The following is a 22,048-nucleotide window of genomic DNA, read 5'->3' as shown; positions in this document are numbered from 1 at the left end:
CATGGATAAAATCCTTCCTTTCAAAATGTTCCAAGAGTGGGTTTTCTCTTTCTTCCAGAAAAAGTGAAACTTCTGCCCTTAGTTCAAACAAGTGCTTCAAGACTTGTCCTCTTGAAAGCCAGCGCACTTCTGTGTGGTAGCGAAGCACTTCATATTCTGCTCCCATTTCTTCACAAAATCTTTTTAAAATACGATGATTCAGAGAACTTCTTTTGATAAAGTTGATAACTTTTATGGCTGTTGAGAATACTTCTTTCAGGGTTGTTGGAAGAGTCTTTGTTGCCAGTGCATGTATGTGTAAGAAACAGTGAGTGACGATGACTTGAGGAGCTTCTTTTTTCACTAAAGTAGCAAAACCAGATGTATTACCAAGCATCGCAGGAGCTCCATCAGTGCAAAGAGAATGAAGTTTTCCTTTCATTCAAAGTTTTGTTTGTAAAAAAAAAAAAAAAAAAAAAAACTTTTTACCATTTCCAAAACGTTGACGGCCTTTGTAATTTCCGAAAGAGACTCACAAAATAAGAATTCTTCTTTCATGGCGTCAGCATGCACATAGCGAACAAAAACAAGGAGCTGGCTACATTGAGAAATGTCTGTAGTTTCATCCAATTGCATACTGAAGGGGAATGGCATGGCTGCCATTTTCTCAATGACCTGCTTCAAAATATTAAGACATATCAACTATTCTAGAATGTATTACATCATTTGACAAAGGAACAGCTTCCAGGCTAAAGTCAAATTGAGGAAGGGAAGATAGTTGTCAAATAGATTTGCGGAAATTTGCATTTCTGCATTAATCGACGGCGACCTCGACAAATTTGCCAAGGATTGCAAATACCGGAGAGAGATCCTTGATGACCTAAACTCAACCAGGCAAACTGCACAGGAATGTCGCAGTAGAATAAATTTAAAAAGGATGTCTGTATAATATTGTATATAATGTCAAAAATACTGTATAATATTTTTATGAATATACTGTGAATAATTTAACTGAAACTTATTATATTGTTGGCCCTGGGGGATGAACCTGAACTTCGATGTGGGCCCCGTCCTCAAGGCCTTTGTCCACCAGCCAATGTGAAGCCCCTGGCATTTCTGCCATGAAGGGTACATTGTATACATTCTTTTGTACACAATAAAGATTACTGTATTTTCCGGCTTATAAGACGCAGTTTTTTTCGTGAAGAAATACTCAGAAAATCACCCTGCGTCTTATATGGTCAATGTCAGATTAGGCCTAAAGACTACCGGCAATGCATTTTCGATGATGCAGTGCCGGTAAACTGAGTTCTGAAAACTTCTCTTTGAAATTCACACCATTTTTACTCAAGATTTATCTGTTGAAATTTATTTTTAACAATTATCTGTGGTTACAATCTATGGCAACAATACATACCAGTAATCCTTTTTCTTGGAAAATTTGTTGAAATCTGCGTGATATGAATCTCACAATCAGACATAAGTAAAAACTTGTTTCATTTTCCCATGTGTTTGCTTCCTCTATAATATGATCTCCCACTTTTATGGTATTCCTCTATGATCTCGCGCTTTTATGGTATGGCGGGCTAATTAGACTGGATCAGGATTTTTCAATTCCAACAGTCTTTTACAAAGAGAAAGTGACGCCCGTATTTGTCTTTGGGTGAGTAAGAATTTCTGTTACGTTACTTCTGTCAGCTTTTTTTTAGAAACAAACATTTCATTATTGGTTGAACATTTACCCAAGCGTATAGCATTATTTTGAGAAAAATATATTACCGTATTTAATTTTATTATTATTATTTTCTCCAAAATAGTATTTTTATTATTTTTGAGAAATATTTATTTATTATTATTTTTTTTCCCAAAATATGTGGGCCAAACTAGGGTGCGTCTTTTATAAGCCATAAAATACGGTGTGTATGTGTGTGTGTGTATATATATATATATATATATATTTAGCCAGTGAGTAGTTGATAGTTTAAATAAATTCACGGAAGGAGACAAACATTTGGACAAATGCATTGGTGAAATGGAAATTTTTTTTTTTTTTTTTTTTTTGGCTGATGCTGTTTAAGTTTGCTTTCTTGAATAATCTGCTAATGCTAAAATACAAGCTCGTACAGCATCAGCCAAAAAAAACTCTCTCCCCTATCACCTGTCCATTCCCTCTAATAGTGTGTCTAGTTCTTCCTTGAATTTATTCCAACTACCCTCATCCAGAACACTATATAAAAGTTTACTCCAACAGTGAATTACCTGCAGGCTGAAGGCAAATTTCTGCACATCTATTCTATGGCCATCCTTTCTCAATTTGAATTTGTTCCTTCCCCCCCCCCCATGTGTAGTCTGAGCAAGTGGAAGGATTTAGTATTATCCAATAAAACAGAAATAAAATTTAATTTGAGATATTGGAAACTTTTATATGTTTCAAATATAACTAACATTGGTAATAAGTAGTTACAAGACAAGTTACGATATGTAGCTGTCAAGTATATACAGTGGATTCCGGTTAATCGGGGCAGCCATTTATTTGGGGCAAATCTTAAAAAAAACAGAAACCAATCGAGAAAATAGCCAGGGTTGGTTTACTTCGTTTAATTGGGGCAGGAGACCGCAGCACTGGAGATTACCCTACGATTGTCTTCGACGGTACCATGTGGTTCGGTCAAAATTCTGAAGGTCACAACCATAAAACAATAAAAACAATTAACAGTCACCTGTTTATTGGACTTTTCTGTTAGTGAAATCTATCATAAACAGACAGTAAACTCGATCTTACTGAATTTGCGATAACACCGACAGCTGGAATTCTGTGGGTTATTATGGTGAAATGTGTTTACAATTTCATGAAATCTTCAATCATATAAAAAAATTTAATTTTCAGATCTTCTCTTCGTTCCTATTTTTAAAGCTTTGTAACTCGTTATTCCGTTCTCACTTGCGCATATTGTGTTACTTGCAATTTGTGTGTTCTTTGTTATTGATTGCTTATCTTTTTACTGTTTTAAATTTTAACCACCCCCACCTACAAATGTCAGTGAACAGAAATGTCAACTAGTTATTATGTACATATTACAGTACGTATTAATTATTCCGATTATCACGTATATTCTTCAGATTTTCACGTATCATTTAATTTTTTATTTGCTAAGGTAATAAAGGGTAAATTTGTGCTTAATATATCTTTGCTTTTATAGCCTGTGGATAATATTCCTCCTATTTTTGCCAATTAGAATTGCTGTTTAATAAAATTAAAATTCAATTCACAAACGTGATCACAATTGATGGGCGCTTACTGCACATTGTATAGTAAACAGTACTTTATTATGGTGAGTTCATCGTAATGTGATTTGATTGTACAGTGAACCAATTGTAAAGGGGGGGTACATTGTATTTTTAACTATTTACGTGAAACTTCGGATAATCGGGGCAGCCGCTTAATCGGGCCAAAATGCACTAGTCCTGACGTGTCCCAAATAACCGGAATGGACTGTATAAAGTTTTTTAACCTTGAATAAACTTAGCTGTTGTACTGCTGGCTCCTGCACATTTATGGGGAAATATACAAGCCAAGTTAAAGAGAAAAAAAAAAAAAAATGGAAGCCAATAAAGAAAAATGAAGAACCGGTACATGTCTCAAGGGCTATTCCCAGCGGGCACTCTGACTACATCTTCCACTATTATTTCTACTGGAAAGGGTGCAGGCCAGCAGATGGCACCCTTATAAGGCAAGGTCTATTGGTTAGGTCCGAGGCTAACCATACAGGGATTAATTCTGAACCAATAGAGAGGTGGCTAGATAGTGAGACGAGGGTGTGATAGTCTTTATCATAAGTGATTGAGGGATATATAAAAAAAAAAAAAACAGGGTTACAGGGTCCTGCTGTAATTCTGTTAGACAGCTCAATCTAAATATTAAAAAAATATTTAAATTCAGCTTTCTAGTTTAGAGTTAAATTATTTTATTTAATCTTGGAAAACTTATTTGAATGAAATATTTTTAAACTTTGGTGTGTTTTGGGGGAAATTTACCATTGGAGGGTTGATGTTATAGAAATGTGGATTGATAATTTTTATGAAAATTTGTTCAATTTATCAATCTAAATATTACTTTTCAGTGATATTAGTTGTGAGTTCCACATGTACTGCATTGGGGGCATGGCAGTGGCTGATGGATCCTCAGACATCTCAGGTGTGTAAATATTTTGTATTTGTCTTTTTATTTTGTTTCCCATAGTATTTGTTAGATTGGTTTCAGTGATATTTTGATTTTGTTTTTCTCCTCTTATATACACAAAATGATATTTAAATTACATTTCAAGAAGTCTTTAGAGAAGCAGCTTAACTGGGGGGGGAGTCATGGATGGTCCATGCTTTGTCCCATTTCACCAATCCATGAATTTTTAAACCTAAATGTATGGATCATCATTAGAAAATACATTGCACAAGTTTACTCTAAAGCTGATAGTGCCTCACAGAATCATACATCAAGTTGCCCTGTGCTACAAAAATCTGCCACTAAAGGATATTACAAATGAATATTGTTGTTGAACTTAATTCTGCACATTGGTTTGACACATCATTTTCCCCATTTTCTGGTGGAACTGATAGTGTTGTCTATTATTCTGCAGTGAGATGGGGATGGGTGCAGTCCTGAAAGAATTTTTATTTGTAATTTTAAATAGATATTTTTATGACAGAAAAGGGGAAACTGATTCCACCATTAACTAATGATAAATGGATTTAGATCTCTCTCTGTCTCTCTCTCTCTTTTCTTAATGTGAAATTTTAATTAATAAAACGTGTGCTGTTTTTCCTCTTGTAAAGGCTCCTCCGTGGGCAGGAGCAGCAGTGCGTAGCACGCGCTTCTTGATTAGACCGGGGTTTGAGCCGTGCCCACCAAATACGGAGATGTGGAAAGGTCAGGGAATGACCACCGCATATCCCTGGAGCAATATGGCCTTAATTGCTAATGCTCCTAAAAACCAAATAACAAACAACAAACAAAACTGTAAAACTGCTAAGAAAGGATTTACCATCATTCAGCAGACCCAAAATGAATTTTCTTCTCGTGGTTTGCTGATTTTTGCACTAGATCAGATGAAATCTGCATCCTAATGGAGATGACTGAAAGTTACTCTAAAGAAGTTATCAGTTAAATTTAGAATGAAATAATAACAAGTTTGTCAATGTACATAGTGTGTTATATTTAGGATGCATTGCATTTTTATTTCTTAAATTAATTTTTCTTTTTCTGTGATAAATAGAAGCGAGAAATTATCTTGTTAAATAAGAGATTTATAATAATGACACTATTCCGGGTGAAGTATTTTAGTTAGTTTATTGCAGGGGTTTATAAAGTGGGAGAGACTGCTTCTACAGGAATGGGATACACTTAAATAGAAAGGGTGCAAGAATATTTGCTGGTGCTATCGAGGCAGAGTTAGGTAGGTCGGAAAACTGCTAGCTTGGGTGATACACGAACTAATGGGTTAACCGTAGTCGCTGGCAGAGATGAAAGTGATTCTTGCACTGCTTCTATTGGAATGAGCAGCAGCCAGGAAAACAAGTTGCTGGGTGTTTCAAGGACTGCTGGGAGTCATTGCAGAACATTCCTTGCTACCCTAACATGGACTGTTTTAGCATAGCAAGGAATAAGAACAGGTGCATGTATACTTGCGTGTACACCAATGCTAGGAGTTATTAAATAAATTTGATGAATTCGAGGTGCTGGTGAAAATATCAAAGGCAGATATTGTTGGGATATTAGAGACGTGGTGTCACACAGATATAAGGAATGCAGAATTAGAATTTGGGAAGTATAATGTGTACAGGAAGGATAGACAGGGTAGGAGGGGTTATGCTGTTAGTTAATAAACAAAATCTAGGGAAGTGCATGCAGTTGACATGGGTGGTCAGTTTGGTGCGACATAAACACAGGGAAAGTCAAATTGAGAGTAGGAGTGTGTTATAGGCCTAACGACTGTGATGAGTATAATGGACAATGTACAAAGAAATAGTGGGCTATTTGTGCATTAAGAATCTGCAGGTGAAGGAACCACTAGGTGACAGTGATCACAGTGTGCTGACGTTGGATTTATTCAAAGATGTAACTACCGTCAGGGGTAAAGGGAAGGGTTTTTGCTTTCGTAAAGGTGACTACGATGGTCTGAGACAGTTTTTAAAGTCTGTACAGTGGTACCTACTGATGGTGTTACCAAATTCTAAATGAGAAGTAATCTTGGAAGCTACTAGGCTTTTTGTCCCAACTAAGAAATACTGTTCAAAGTTTGGTATTAGTATTAGCAATGACCACATGGTGCAAGGTGATGGGAAGAATAGCAGAAATAAGAAAAGTTGTAAGTGTTGAAAAAGAAGGAAAGAACGTGAAAATCCTATGTTATCTTTCTGTACATTAAAATTTTCCTCCTAGCTATATTTATTCTGCCAGTGAGAGAAGAGAGATGTGGGTTACGTGGTAATACATAACAGAAGCTTGTTTTACTGTAGAAAAACAAGCTTTTGTCTAAGCGTGGTCATGCGCTATATTTACCTAACATGTCCATGCAGTACCATGCTTGCTTCTTTTGATAAAGGGGGTTTTGACAGGTGTGTCTTTTACATAGAAATAATTTGACTTACTCCATCATACCTGTACATTTTACATAGAAAAGTGTGCACAGGGCTTTGGCGAGCAGGGGTGACCCCCCCCCCCCCCTCCAGTAGTAAATTAAGAGAATTATAGTCTGAATTCAGAAGCCAATTAGAGAGGAGGGAACTGTAAAATAAAATAATAAATACAAAGTGATTAAACAAATAAAAGGTGAACTAGCCAGTATCAGAAATAGGTGGGCAAATTTAGCTATAATATAAGTCGAAAAAAGGGGGTTGCAAAAATCTAATGTTAGCTAAAATAAATATTGATACATGGTCATGGTCTTTTACTATAAATAATTATGTGCCTGAAGCACAGCCTAACCGAATATGTTTGCAATATTTTTTCCCACTTTCTTGCTTCTACTATGCATTACTTAAATTCCAGGTATCAATTTTATACTTTATTTTCTCATTATACTTTCAGTTTCTGTTTCGACTTATATTTTTCGGCTCTTGATTTGCACTTTCATTTTCATTTTTTCACAAGCATATGGTATTACTCTCTTTTTTATACTAACACTTACAAAGTCATGGCCCTTACTTAAAGGTTGGGCTTTACAACCCCAACTAGCCTAGTATATTTAATCTTTTTCTTTGCTTTTTCTCTTTTTACTTTCTACTTCTACCGTTTTCCTATTCGTAAAGCTATTAGTGCAATACAAGGACAAGAACATTCCAACTATCCTTAATCTCTCGCTATATTCATCTCTATTTAATTACACCTTTATCCCTTCCCTATCTTCAATAGAATAGATGTGCGGAAATTTGCTGGAACAAACTTCCATCTGTCATTGTGGAAGTTGATAGGTTAAATAAATTTAAGGAGGAACTGGACAAACATTTAGAGGGATTTGTGTAAATTTATTTATTTTTTATATTATTATTTTATTTTTTGGCTGATGCTGCATAAGCTCATACAATTCTTTCTTGCATCACATGCCACTACTACTACTACTACTATTTGCTTGTTCTAAATTTATCAGATTTATTTACTTTTTCCAATACCAATATTTATTCTAAATTACATTACAGATTTTGGTCAAAATCTGTAATGGAATTTTGGTCAAAATCTGTAATGGAATTTTTTTTTTTTTTTTTTTCCCTACTCTGAAAACACTTATTTATATTTTAATTTTATTTCAGCTTTATCTTAATTTCACCTTAATTTTTGTATAACTTACACTGTGTTGGGACTACCTTGTCCATACTTTGTGAAAGTAATGCCGCTTTATCCCACTTAGTTTTATTCTTTAATTTGCTTCTCTTCCACTGTTTTGGACAAGTATAGAAATGCACTTCTTGATACATGGTCAGGTGTAGTCTCCTGATGATATACCTTACCATGCATCAATATTTACTTTTGTTAACATCAGATTTTTACTACCCCCTTTTTTCGACTTTAGCATTAGCATTAGTAGAGGCATTTGATGCAAGAAAGCAAGCTTATGCAGCATCAGCCAAAAAAAAAAAAATAAAGTAAAAAAAAATAAATAAAAAATAACCACTTCCACTTCACCCCTCTGTTCGTTCGAAATACACTTATTTTGGCTATCAACTTCCACGACAAGGGATGGAAGTCTGTTTCGCCTACCAACCATCCGCAGGCTAAAGGCAAATTTCCGCACATCTATGCTACATCTGTCTTTCCTCAGTTTGAATTTATGCCCTGTCAGGTGATTATTCTGAGCAAGAGGAAGAATCCCATCAGCATTGAGCATGCTCAAACCATTCGAGGGTTTGTACACCTCTATCAGATCACCTCGCTGGTGCCTAGTCTCCAGACACTGTAATTCGCAAAACTTAAGCCTTTCTTCGTAAGAGCACCCCTTTGTTCCATTCACTAATCTTGTCTTTCTCTGTACTCGTTCCAGCAGCTCTACATCCTTCTTGAAATGAGGCCTCCAGGCCTGTATACAGTACTCTAGGTGTGGCCTGACCATTGCCTTATACAAGGGAATAATCACCTCCTTATCCCTGCTAGAAAAATTCCTATATATCATTGACAATACACCATGAGCTACTCTAGCAGTCCGTCTGCACTGCTCAGAGAACTTCAGATCTGCCTGCACAACCACCCCCAGGTCTCTTTCATTCTCTACCACTGTCAGTGTAGTACCACAGAGTTGATACGTTGCTCTGAGGTTGCTGTTTCCCATATGTAGTACTTTTCATTTGTCAACGTTAAACTTCATTTGCCACCTCTCAGCCCATCTGCTCAACCTTTCCAGATCCTGTTGCAGTAGCATAGTGTCAGTAGTGTCCTTGACAACCCTGCCAACCTTCGTATCGTCTGCAAACTTGGACATTAATCTTGATATACCATCATCAATATCATTTATAAATACAGAAAACAATAAAGGACCCAATACTGAACCCTGAGGGACTCCACTAATAACATTAGTCCACGATGAGCAGTGTCCATTGATTACCACTCTCTGTCTTCTCTCCCTCAACCACCCCTGGACTTATAGCTAGATTTGCCCACTTATTTCCGATGCTGGCTAGTTCACCTTTTATTTGTTTAATCACTTTGTATTTATTATTTTACTTTACAGTTCCCTCCTCTCTAATTGGCTTCTCAATTCAGCATATAATTCTCTTAATTCATTATAACATATAGGATTTTCACATTCTTTCCTTCTTTTTCACACCTACAACTTTTCTTATTTCTGCTATCCATCCCTTATTAGTTTTTGGCATTTTGTATAAATTTCACTTCCATCTTTGCATTTTTATTAAACCCATCAATTCCAATTTGATAATTGTAGATTACTTAAAATACCATTTATAATTGACTTAATATGATAGCATAGCTTAATTTATTATGGTACTCACCTTTTTTTATAATCTGCAATTGATGTTTGAATAGGGCAGATGATAATTTTAATTTAAATTAGGAGTAAGTAAGTTGAGGTTTAAAAACAGAAGTTAAAATATGCGCAAGGAAGTAGAAGTGCACGTCTTCGTCCTTGGTTGTCAATATTAAAGTTGAAAATAAATGGTTAATAATGGAGGCCAATAGCCATAACAAGTGGCTTTCGTTATCCACGTCTTCAGTTGGCAATGATGGGTTGAGAGTGAATGCGTGTATTTAAGAAAGCTAAGTTCCCATGATGCTCCTGGTTACATGTGGAAATCTCAGGTGCATGTGATTCCAAGCCGGTGCAATGTTGTAAGGTAGTTTGGTATTTAATACTTGGAGATTGGAATGGCAGCGGAACCATTCTATGACTAGGGCTTCATATTGGAAGATTTTAAAACTGGATTTTAATTTGATAATGGGAATGGCTGAGTCTACTAAGGGGGTGTGATTGTGAGATTGAACATGTGATGCTAGTTCTGTGTTGGTTTGGCCTGTCTTAAAACTATTGTAGTAGTAGTATGCACGTGTGTTTGATGTTTTAATAGACTATTAAAACATTAATAACACTCTCAACCCATCATTGCCAGCTGAAGACGTGGGTAACGAAAGCCACTTGTTATGGCTATTGGCCTCAATTATTAACTATTTATTTTCAACTTTAATATTGACAACCAAGGACGAAGACGTGCACTTCTACTTCCTTGCGCATATTTTAACTTCTGATTTTAAACCCCAACTTACTTACTCCTAATTTAAATTAAAATTATCATCCACCCTATTCAAACATCAATTGCAGATTATAAAAAAAGGTGAGTACCATAATAAATTAAGCTATGCTATCATATTAACCCATTAATTCCTTCATGCATATACACTAAGTCCCCCGACATAAGTGATATTTTCTAGGACTTCTTGTTTAATTCAAGTTTTACATAACTCTGGAATATTGTTACTGTATTCCTGATATGCCAAAATTACAAAAACCGTATAATATCCTCAGAAGAATGAAGAAAAATAGTGTATATACTGTATTTTTCAATTAATTAGTTTAATTAAAAAATTTTTCTGGGGACAGCTGTGAAGTAGCTGGTGTGGCACATAAGAAAAGAAAACACAAAGGGAAGAAAGAATGCATTTTATTGTACTTAAAAACTGATATATATATATATATATATATATATATATATATATATATATATATATATAAAAAACATAGAAATAAATAATAAAGGACATAGTAAGATGGGAAAGTTATTAACAACAACGTGCCATGCCTAAAGGAAGATATGAGAAGAAAAGAATGTTAAGATCCTAATGAATTAAGTGGAAAAATTGGCTGAATTGATAAGCCAAATCATATTTACAAAAGCTAGAAAAAAGTGGTAATTAGTGCATATTAAAAAGTAGTAATAAATAGAAATGAAAATAATGAAAATAACAATTGGTACATAGATCAGGTAATTCATCAGGGGACTACACCCGATCATGTACCAAAATACTGCGTTTCTATACAAACCCATGCCGATGGAGGTAGCAATAAATTTAAAAAATAAAAATAAAAAAAATAATAATAATAAAAAAAATAAAAATTAAAATTAAAATTTTTTGAAACCTTCATAGACATGAGTGAGGTAGCCCCAACGCAGTGTGTATATTTTAAGTGAACCGTTAAATTAAAAGGTGTACCAGGCAGCAGCATAGAAAAGGGAAGTAATACAAGGTATGGGTGGGAAAAAAGATAGTAGTAAAAAAAGGAGGCGAAAATAGCGAGAATAAGAAAAGAAGGAATGTCCGAATCGCCCTCGTATTGCACTAATAGTTCAACGGACGGAAAAAGCAGAATAGAAAGTATAAAGACGTAAAGAGAAGGAAAAGATTTTAAAGATACTAGGCAAGCTGGGTTCGTAAGTACCCAACCTCTTAGAGAGGGCCTTGGCTGTGAAGGTGTTAGTAGAAGAGGAAAATTAATACTGCTAGCCTGTGAAATATTTTGTTAATGTCACATGTAAAAAAATTAGTATAAAATTACATACCTTTAAAATTATGTAGCATCAATTAGTAGAATTATGTAGCGTCAATTAGTAAAATTATGTAGGATCAATTAGTAAAATGCATAATAAACATGATTAATAAATAGAATACAAACAAGGAGAGGTTGCTTAGTAGAAAAATAATAATGGACGCCCTCTATAGTTAAAAGTGAGGAAAAGGTCCGAATAATAATTAAAAATAATTAAGCAAAAATAATTAAAATAAAATAATGGAAAAAATTAAATAGATAAAACTTAAAAGGTAACTTAGAAAGTGAAAAGACATGAGCATCGTTCAGAATAGAAGTCATATGATGTGATCACTTTCAAAGTGGTGGGAATACCACCATTTAAATTTACAACTATACGTCTGTACAAATTATCATGTTAACCCTAATCAAAATGAGATATAGTGAAACCGAATTTATGTTTAATGAAGTTAGAAAGATTTTTAATAATACGATTTATAAAATTAATAGGAATATCATTTAAACATAATTTGGTATATAGGCCGTTTAAAGCTTTGATAAAAAGTGTTTGATTGCTGCTAAGATACGCAAGACGTAAAATTTGTGTATGGATGATATTTTTATGAACTGTAATGGAAATATTAGAGTTCCAATTTGTTAAATAAATAATGTTGAAATTAAATTGACTTCTTTTATCAAATACTTCCAAGGTATTACGAAGAGGTGAATTATTTAAAGTAATGCTTAAATCGAGAAAGTTTGCGTGTTGGTTACCATTATTTTCTTTGTTTAAGGTAAGTTCAGTAGGATATATCAATTTAGCAATATTTTCAAAATGATAATTTAAAATCAAGATATCATCAACATATCTAAATGCGAAGAAATTAAGGTTTGGATTGTTATTAGTATAAAGATCTTCGTAGTAATGTAGAAATAAGTTGGAAACTATACTGGAAATTGGTGAGCCCATGGGAACTCCTATTGATTGTCTATAGGTATTACTGCCATCGTAAATATAGTTATTAAGAATACATAAGTTGATATAATTATTCCAGACAATCTCATCCACGGGTAGAACGTGCTTGTATTTAAGATATAATTGATTGAGTACAGAGATAATTAAATGATGTGGTAAGGAAGTAAATAAATTAGTAAAGTCATAGGTTTCGATACTAAAGATTTTGGCATTAGAATTGAAGATTTTAATGATGTTGTGGTTATTATTAATGATCCAGGTTGATGGAATATTAATGAAGATGGTAGTTAGTAGTTTAAAAAATTGTTTACCTGGGAGATAACAACCGCTTTTTTTGGCACTAGTGATGAATCTAAAGCCAACAGGATCTTTGTGGAACTTGGCAATCATATATAGGAATGGTAATGTAGAATTGCGCATTTTGGTATGTAGTTTTTTATGCAAAGCTATAAGTTTTTTGATGGTCGTATTAATGCCAAGATTACAGCGTAAAAATGTGGTACTGCTGTCGACTTCCTTTTTAAGAGTAGTATAGTAGAACTGTTTACAAAAGATTGCGAAGTTGTTAGAAGCTTTATCTACAGGGGTGATGATAAATTTTCCTTGTAGATCTGAGATGGCATTTTTGAGATTAGAGTGTTTAATATGTGAATTATTATACAAGTTGTGACATTTTGAAACTGATTTTATAATATCTTGATAAACCACAAGATATAATTGATATTATAAACTGATTTTATAATATCAAGATATTATAAAATCAGTTTCAAAATGTCACAACTTGTATAATAATTCACATATTAAATACTCTAATCTCAAAAATGCCATCTCAGATCTACAAGGAAAATTTATCATCACCCCTGTAGATAAAGCTTCTAACAACTTCGCAATCTTTTGTAAACAGTTCTACTATACTACTCTTAAAAAGGAAGTCGACAGCAGTACCACATTTTTACGCTGTAATCTTGGCATTAATACGACCATCAAAAAACTTATAGCTTTGCATAAAAAACTACATACCAAAATGCGCAATTCTACATTACCATTCCTATATATGATTGCCAAGTTCCACAAAGATCCTGTTGGCTTTAGATTCATCACTAGTGCCAAAAAAAGCGGTTGTTATCTTCCAGGTAAACAATTTTTTAAACTACTAACTACCATCTTCATTAATATTCCATCAACCTGGATCATTAATAATAACCACAACATCATTAAAATCTTCAATTCTAATGCCAAAATCTTTAGTATCGAAACCTATGACTTTACTAATTTATTTACTTCCTTACCACATCATTTAATTATCTCTGTACTCAATCAATTATATCTTAAATACAAGCACGTTCTACCCGTGGATGAGATTGTCTGGAATAATTATATCAACTTATGTATTCTTAATAACTATATTTACGATGGCAGTAATACCTATAGACAATCAATAGGAGTTCCCATGGGCTCACCAATTTCCAGTATAGTTTCCAACTTATTTCTACATTACTACGAAGATCTTTATACTAATAACAATCCAAACCTTAATTTCTTCGCATTTAGATATGTTGATGATATCTTGATTTTAAATTATCATTTTGAAAATATTGCTAAATTGATATATCCTACTGAACTTACCTTAAACAAAGAAAATAATGGTAACCAACACGCAAACTTTCTCGATTTAAGCATTACTTTAAATAATTCACCTCTTCGTAATACCTTGGAAGTATTTGATAAAAGAAGTCAATTTAATTTCAACATTATTTATTTAACAAATTGGAACTCTAATATTTCCATTACAGTTCATAAAAATATCATCCATACACAAATTTTACGTCTTGCGTATCTTAGCAGCAATCAAACACTTTTTATCAAAGCTTTAAACGGCCTATATACCAAATTATGTTTAAATGATATTCCTATTAATTTTATAAATCGTATTATTAAAAATCTTTCTAACTTCATTAAACATAAATTCGGTTTCACTATATCTCATTTTGATTAGGGTTAACATGATAATTTGTACAGACGTATAGTTGTAAATTTAAATGGTGGTATTCCCACCACTTTGAAAGTGATCACATCATATGACTTCTATTCTGAACGATGCTCATGTCTTTTCACTTTCTAAGTTACCTTTTAAGTTTTATCTATTTAATTTTTTCCATTATTTTATTTTAATTATTTTTGCTTAATTATTTTTAATTATTATTCGGACCTTTTCCTCACTTTTAACTATAGAGGGCGTCCATTATTATTTTTCTACTAAGCAACCTCTCCTTGTTTGTATTCTATTTATTAATCATGTTTATTATGCATTTTACTAATTGATCCTACATAATTTTACTAATTGACGCTACATAATTTTACTAATTGACGCTACATAATTCTACTAATTGATGCTACATAATTTTAAAGGTATGTAATTTTATACTAATTTTTTTACATGTGACATTAACAAAATATTTCACAGGCTAGCAGTATTAATTTTCCTCTTCTACTAACACCTTCACAGCCAAGGCCCTCTCTAAGAGGTTGGGTACTTACGAACCCAGCTTGCCTAGTATCTTTAAAATCTTTTCCTTCTCTTTACGTCTTTATACTTTCTATTCTGCTTTTTCCGTCCGTTGAACTATTAGTGCAATACGAGGGCGATTCGGACATTCCTTCTTTTCTTATTCTCGCTATTTTCGCCTCCTTTTTTTACTACTATCTTTTTTTCCCACCCATACCTTGTATTACTTCCCTTTTCTATGCTGCTGCCTGGTACACCTTTTAATTACACCTTTTAATTTAACGGTTCACTTAAAATATACACACTGCGTTGGGGCTACCTCACTCATGTCTATGAAGGTTTCAAAAAATTTTAATTTTTATTTTTATTTTTTTATTATTATTATTTTTTTATTTTTATTTTTTAAATTTATTGCTACCTCCATCGGCATGGGTTTGTATAGAAACGCAGTATTTTGGTACATGATCGGGTGTAGTCCCCTGATGAATTACCTGATCTATGTACCAATTGTTATTTTCATTATTTTCATTTCTATTTATTACTACTTTTTAATATGCACTAATTACCACTTTTTTCTAGCTTTTGTAAATATGATTTGGCTTATCAATTCAGCCAATTTTTCCACTTAATTCATTAGGATCTTAACATTCTTTTCTTCTCATATCTTCCTTTAGGCATGGCACGTTGTTGTTAATAACTTTCCCATCTTACTATGTCCTTTATTATTTATTTCTATGTTTTATTTTATAGTTGTATCCTGTTCTGTAGCCTTGCGCGTCCAGGTACATCTATTCTCTATTTTCTTTTTCTTTTCCTTTCTTTACCTTTTTCTTCTCCTTTCTTTACCTTTTTCACCTGTTTTATATACTATATATATATATATATATATATATATTTATATAAAAATATAATTTATATATATTTATATAAAAACTGATATATATATATTTATATATATATATTTATATATATATAATATCAATGTAGATACACCATAGGTAACCCATAAAATTAAACTACGTATATAGTGTAAAGGCATTGTTTTAATTATATCTCATATTGTGGCTACCTTCACAACGAGATACCGGGTATTGCACTACTTCGAATAAGTAATGCTTCTCTACTAGAGATGACTACTATTACTTATTCTCAGTGGGCACCACTGAGAATAAGTAACAGTAGAGAAGCGTTATTGTGGCAAAGAGATACCGGGTATTGCACTACTTTGTATAGTAATACTTCTCTGGTAGAGAAGACTACAATTACTTATTTTCATTGGGCGCCACTGAGAATAAGTAAGAGTAGAGAAACGTTATTGATTGCTTTTTTTTTTTTTTTTTTTTTTACTGTTTTAAATTTTACAATCCTTAAAATAAAAAAATGAGTGAAAAAAAAAATTTCGTAGGTCCGAATTTATGTAACTTGGGCTTATTTAAGTCAGGGACTTACTGTATATACTTTTATACTTTTGCATCCTTTACTGCTGCTTTGTACATTTGGGTGCATCTGTCATATCCTTATTTTTATCTATCAACTGACACTGCTTGTTAAAACTTGCTTATATTTGGCATTTCACATATATATATATATATATATATATATATATATATTTTTTTTTTTTTTTAGTGGCCAGTTGACACCGATTTTCACAATATAAAACAATAAGATTTGGTATAATGTCTTGAGCTGATGAAATTTTCAAAATTGAAGATAGACTGATCGATAATCTTTATCATTCTAGAGTTTTGTTATTTTTTATTAAAGAAAACAGTTGTTTGCATAAATATGTGCTGTTGAACATAGTGGTATACATGTAATGAAAGATAGCACTCTGGGGAATGGATCTACAGATAAATAGGTGTAAAAATCTGGAATTCTAACTTCCATATATTTTTGCTTCAAAGAGTTATCGGTTTCACTTAGTTCTGTTTGTAAGTTTTTTTTTTTTTTTTTTAAGTTCTTCCTTGAAATAAATTCAAGGAAAAACTGGATAAACTTTTAGCGCAACTAGTTGTGTAAAATAGATTTTTTTTTTTTTTTTTGGCTGGTGCTGTACAAGCTTGCTTTCTTGCATAATTTGCCTCTATTAATGCTCTACTAATGTGTTCCAAAGTTTTAAATATAGACCTTTGGAACATAATACTTGCTGATAAATAATGTGATGAAAATGGTCAAAAGAATTATTACCCTGTTGTTTGCATATTCTTTTAATTTCGCAACAACTACATTGGTAAAACTCATCATCGCAGGGGCACCATCAGTCTCAAGACACACCAACTTTTTCAATGGTAGCTCATATTTCTTCAGAACTTCCATAAGTGCATCGAAAATATCAGTCCCTGTGGGTATATCATGCATCATTGGAATTACTTCTAAAAACTCTTCACTTACTTTCAGGTTCACGTCACATCTGAAAATAAAAATGGCCAGCTGAGTGATACTTTGAATGTCTGTACTTTTGTCGATTGCAGTTGAGTAGGCCTCAAAGTTCGATGTTGAAATAAGCTGATCTCTTAAATTATCAGCTATTTCATCGATTCTGCTAGCTTTGATTGCTATTTTGACTTAATTTATACTTTTGAATTTTTTTTTTTATTTGTTCTGACACATCACCTCCACTGTTTTAATCTTGTATTCACTAATAAATTCCCCTTCTGTAGATGGCTTTGACTTGCCTGCAGTTAAATAAGATATTAGGTAATTAGCTTTTACAGCAGATCCATTAACAGGTTTTTCATGAAGTTTTTCTGACAACTTTTTCGTGAAGTTTTGCAACATATTTGTCATAGTCTGCTTTGTGATTTGTATCATAGTGCCATTTAACGTTGTACTCCTTGAAAACTGCAATAGAGTGCCTACATATCAGGCATAATATTTTATTCTTCACTTGGATACAAAAATATTGTAGTTCCCATTTCTCTTGAAAACTGCAAAGTTCTTTAATAGAGCTTTTTTTATTCATACTGGTACTACGGTTCGACATATTGTTTATTAGCTACTGCTTCAACTAAAGGCGAATAAAACACAAATTCACTCCAGATCACTCCACACAGATAAAATTGTAACTTTTAATGACGAAAAATACAGTTCACTGACATAACTGGGAAGATACCTACTTTGTTGTGGTAAGTAGTGAGACTGAATGAGCCAGCTGCATATACAAATACGTTGTAAAATGGAAAGCACATGAGAGATGACACAAAAAAAGCGACCATATTTTCTGCCTCTTTTTCGAGTGCTACATTAAACAAATGTCAAATTGGAACCAAAGTGCATGGTAATAAAAATAAATCTATATTTAAAAATTACTAATTAATATTTATTAAATAGAATGGGTAAGCTTTTATTTGTTCTATTTCTTGGTTTTTTTTTTTTTCCTCCCCAAAGGTCAGCACTGTATGTTTGACATGCCTTACCTAGAACGTATTTAATGCCAAATTTATCATTAGTACTAGACTTGTGGCATTATAAAAAGCACAAATATTATTTTTCTTTAGGTGAGTTTTCTCCAGTCATTAATGAACCATATGTTCTTCACTATTAGTAGTGTTATTCTAGTTATCCTTTTCCTAATGGGTATTCACAAGAGGGTAGTGGCACCATCGATGTATCCTTTATTATAAGTGTCTTTCCTTTAAATAGTGTTTACATTTTATTTTATAAATTTTCAATATATTACATATGCATTCAATTTTTCTAAATTGTGTTGTCAAAAAATAAGAATGAGGTTATTTAAAAGTATAAATACTTTTAAATGGGCAAATTTTTACTTTGCATGGTTTGTGAATTTTTATTTATAGTTTTTCCAGAGTTACAGTGTGAGTGCACTCAGCAAGTACAGCCCACCACCTTTGTTGTACATCTAACTTGTATTAATGCTATTATGGGAAAGTCACTACTATTGATGCTACAAAACCTAAAATTGTGTTTGTTTCTAGTTAAAGTTGTACACTCTCTCACCTGATCTAACAGTTAACTGTTTCTTATGGTCATAAACTACTTTTTTTTTTTTTTTTTTTTTTTTTCCAAAAGATTTATTTGAAGTGTTCATTATTATTTTTGAATAATGAACATGGAAACATGGAAAGCAATTATCATTTTGAGTAGAGTTATGTGAATTTGTTTATTGGTGTAGCTCGTGTTATTTATGAAATCTGCCCATGTGATCTAACTATTATTAATCGTTTCTAATGGTCATGAACTACGTCTTTTTGAATAATAAACACAAAACAATCACTCTGGATAGAGTTAGTGACATGATATTTTGCAAACTTAAGTAGCATACTAAATTTGAAATAAATTTTGAAAAACTTTGGAAATGGAAGTGAATAACAGCATGCAATATATGCATGTTTATAAATTGTGTACATTTAAGCAGTTTTTTATACTGGAAAATTAAAGAAGCTATTTAATAGCCTTCATCTTTATATTTTATTCCTATAATGTTTTTCTTTTCTAATTTTCAACAGCTTTTTTTTTTAAATAAAAGATAAACACAGCATTTTTTAAATATTTAATGTTTCTATTAAAAACAAAAAAATGCATGTAATAAGTATTGCTGTCCATTAAGAAAAGATGAAATATTGGTATACTCCAAGCAATTTTTAAAATATAGTTGACATCTGTCAGGTGTAGTGCCACCATGTTTGTAATAATTGGTGGCACTACTACTGCAGGTTTAATGATGGTCAGTATGCGTGATCTTTCTTTTAATCTAAAACACTGCCTGTTTTTTTCAATTGTTCTGCTAATCCAGTACTGTTTGGTTTGGTTTGCTGGTCCATCACACATGCCAAATTTTTTTTTGGTATCTTCTGTGAGCAGAAACAATTGAATTCTCACTTTTGTATTCTTACTTCTTAAACAATAAACTTGTTTTGCTTAGTGTTGTAAGCTGTCATTTTCTTCACGTCATCTGGGGTGTACTCAGTGTTGCCAACCAAATCTCCAAACCTTTCTCTAGAGAATAATGAAGTTACTAGTACGAAAAATTAGAAGTTTGTGAAACTGACAAAGAAAAGCAGTATTGTGTTGAATAAAAAATTGCCTTGTATATTAATAATGCAAATAACTATTAATGAAACATAGTGCAACACTAGTTTGTCACATTTTATCTTGTTGCTGAATTCCTGATGGTTTGTTAATACTGATTCGCATCAATTCATTTAAACACTGATGTCATATAAATTTGTTTTTAATTATATTCATCTTGTTGAGTCCCACTTCATAAGAAACTATATACAGCAGACTCATTTTTACCAGGATCAGATTCACTGGGACACTTCAAGATTCCAAATTTTAAAAAAATAAAAATCAAAAATCAAATATCTTGCAACCCACCTGCCACTCAAAAAAAAAAAGAGACCGAGTGTTTAGTTTTTTTTAGTGCATTGCGTCGACTGTTGTTTTCCATCGCACCACAAAAGGACAAATTTTGTTTTGTTATTTATGTCAGGGATGTCGGAATTTTTTTATATAGTATTTTTTTTTTTTAGAAATCACGAAAATGATGGGCAAACGCAAGAGTTGTGCTTTCGTTTAAACAAAAACTTGAAATTATTCAAAAGTTTGAAAACGGTGCATCCGTTAAATCTCTATAGAACCGTTATAATGTTGGTGACCAAACCATACGCGACATAAACAGAAGTATCGTATTGGACACACGAGTAGTGCATGGTAAGTTTTTTCGTTTTTTATCTATCGCCATACTTTTTACGTAGGTTGCTGAACATTTTTCGATACAGTATGTCCCCGACTTACGTAGCTCCGGACTTATGTTATTTATATGACTGAAGATTTCAGTGAAGGGGAGACACGTTTCACCATAATAACGTAAAAACCCACAGAATTCCAGCTATCGGTATTATCACAATATGGTCGAGTTTACTACCTGCTTATAATAGATTGCATTAACAGAAATACCCAATAACCCGGAAAATGCAAATTGTTTTTATGGTTTTATGGCAGTGACCCCCAGAAATGTACTTTAGTAAAATGTGAGCTCGCGTGGGGTGATAATCGTGAGCTTTCGCCTTAACCCTGTGAAGTTCTTTTCAGAAAATTTAATTTTGACTATTATCATGGTGCCGACTAAGAATAAGTGACAGTGGCACTAGTAAATCTATGAAGAAAAGGAAAGCGATCGAGTTGGATTAGACAATTAAAACAAAAGGGATGTATGAAAGTGGCCAAACATTAACAAATAATGCGCAGAATTCAGATTTGTCAGTGGCAACAGTGAGCACAAAAAAGGAGAAAGACAATGTGAGAAGTGGTCAGCACCAATAAAGGTCATCTATAATAATAACAACAACCAAGGCTGCGAAATACAAATCAGTTTTTACAGTTCAATAACTTCACCCCTGTCCCTAGATAGTTTTTAATTGAACGAATCAGAAATATATAATTATTTTTCTTCATTCTTCTGAGGATATTATGTGGTTTTTGTAATTTTGGCATATCAAGGATATAGTAGCAATATTTTATTAGTCATTCTCGAGTTATGCAAATCTTGACTTACTTAAGAAGTCCTGGAACGTATTTTTTGCGTATGTCGGGGACTTACTATATTTTTGGATTATCCGGGAATATTTTTTTACCCTCTATCCCAGAAAATCGAGAGGGATGTATGGAGAGTATATGGAGAGTATACAATAAACTGATAATATGGAGAGCAAGTTTCCCAACATAGGAAGTCTCTCAGTATTAGTTAATTCATCATCATTTTACCTTGAACTCATACTCAGAGTTGTCCTTAGGGTGGGGTGGCCACCCTGGGCTCGTACTTTTGGTGAGGAGTGCACATCAATGTTAGCATATTTAAAATGCTTATAAAGATTAAAGGGGGAGCATTCATAGGCTACTCTGCCCTGGGTATCTCCCCCCCCCCCACAGGCTATTCTTAAGCCATTCATTGACAATATTACAGACTGAGAAAGTCCTGTGTTTCACACAAAATGTGCCTCAAATAATATTTCCTCTACTCCAAACTTTCAAAAAGTCCAGAGAAATTCAAGAGGCAGTAGCACACACTCTTTGAGTTGACCGGAGTTCAAGCCCGTGGCT

General features: G+C 33.0%; 1 protein-coding gene across 3 annotated transcripts in view; it reads left to right on the top strand.

Annotated features, from left to right (window-relative positions):
• LOC150082433 (nuclear envelope phosphatase-regulatory subunit 1-like) overlaps positions 1-22,048 on the top strand; it is a 72,634-nt gene that overhangs the window by 34,832 nt on the left and 15,754 nt on the right. For all 3 annotated transcript variants that reach the window (XM_090378603.1, XM_090378606.1, XM_090378604.1), the window contains exons 3-4: positions 4,101-4,174; positions 18,481-18,590. In XM_090378603.1, coding sequence (XP_090234729.1) covers positions 4,101-4,174; positions 18,481-18,590 — 184 coding nt within the window. The remainder of the gene's footprint in view (positions 1-4,100; positions 4,175-18,480; positions 18,591-22,048) is intronic.

Source organism: Mastigoproctus giganteus, chromosome 7 (assembly GCF_048544385.1).
Source record: "Mastigoproctus giganteus isolate SK-2022 chromosome 7, ASM4854438v1, whole genome shotgun sequence".
Lineage (NCBI taxonomy): Eukaryota > Metazoa > Arthropoda > Arachnida > Uropygi > Thelyphonidae > Mastigoproctus > Mastigoproctus giganteus.
The sequence above is the reverse complement of the archived record's forward strand: the minus strand, read 5'-3'. Positions and strand labels throughout refer to the sequence as shown.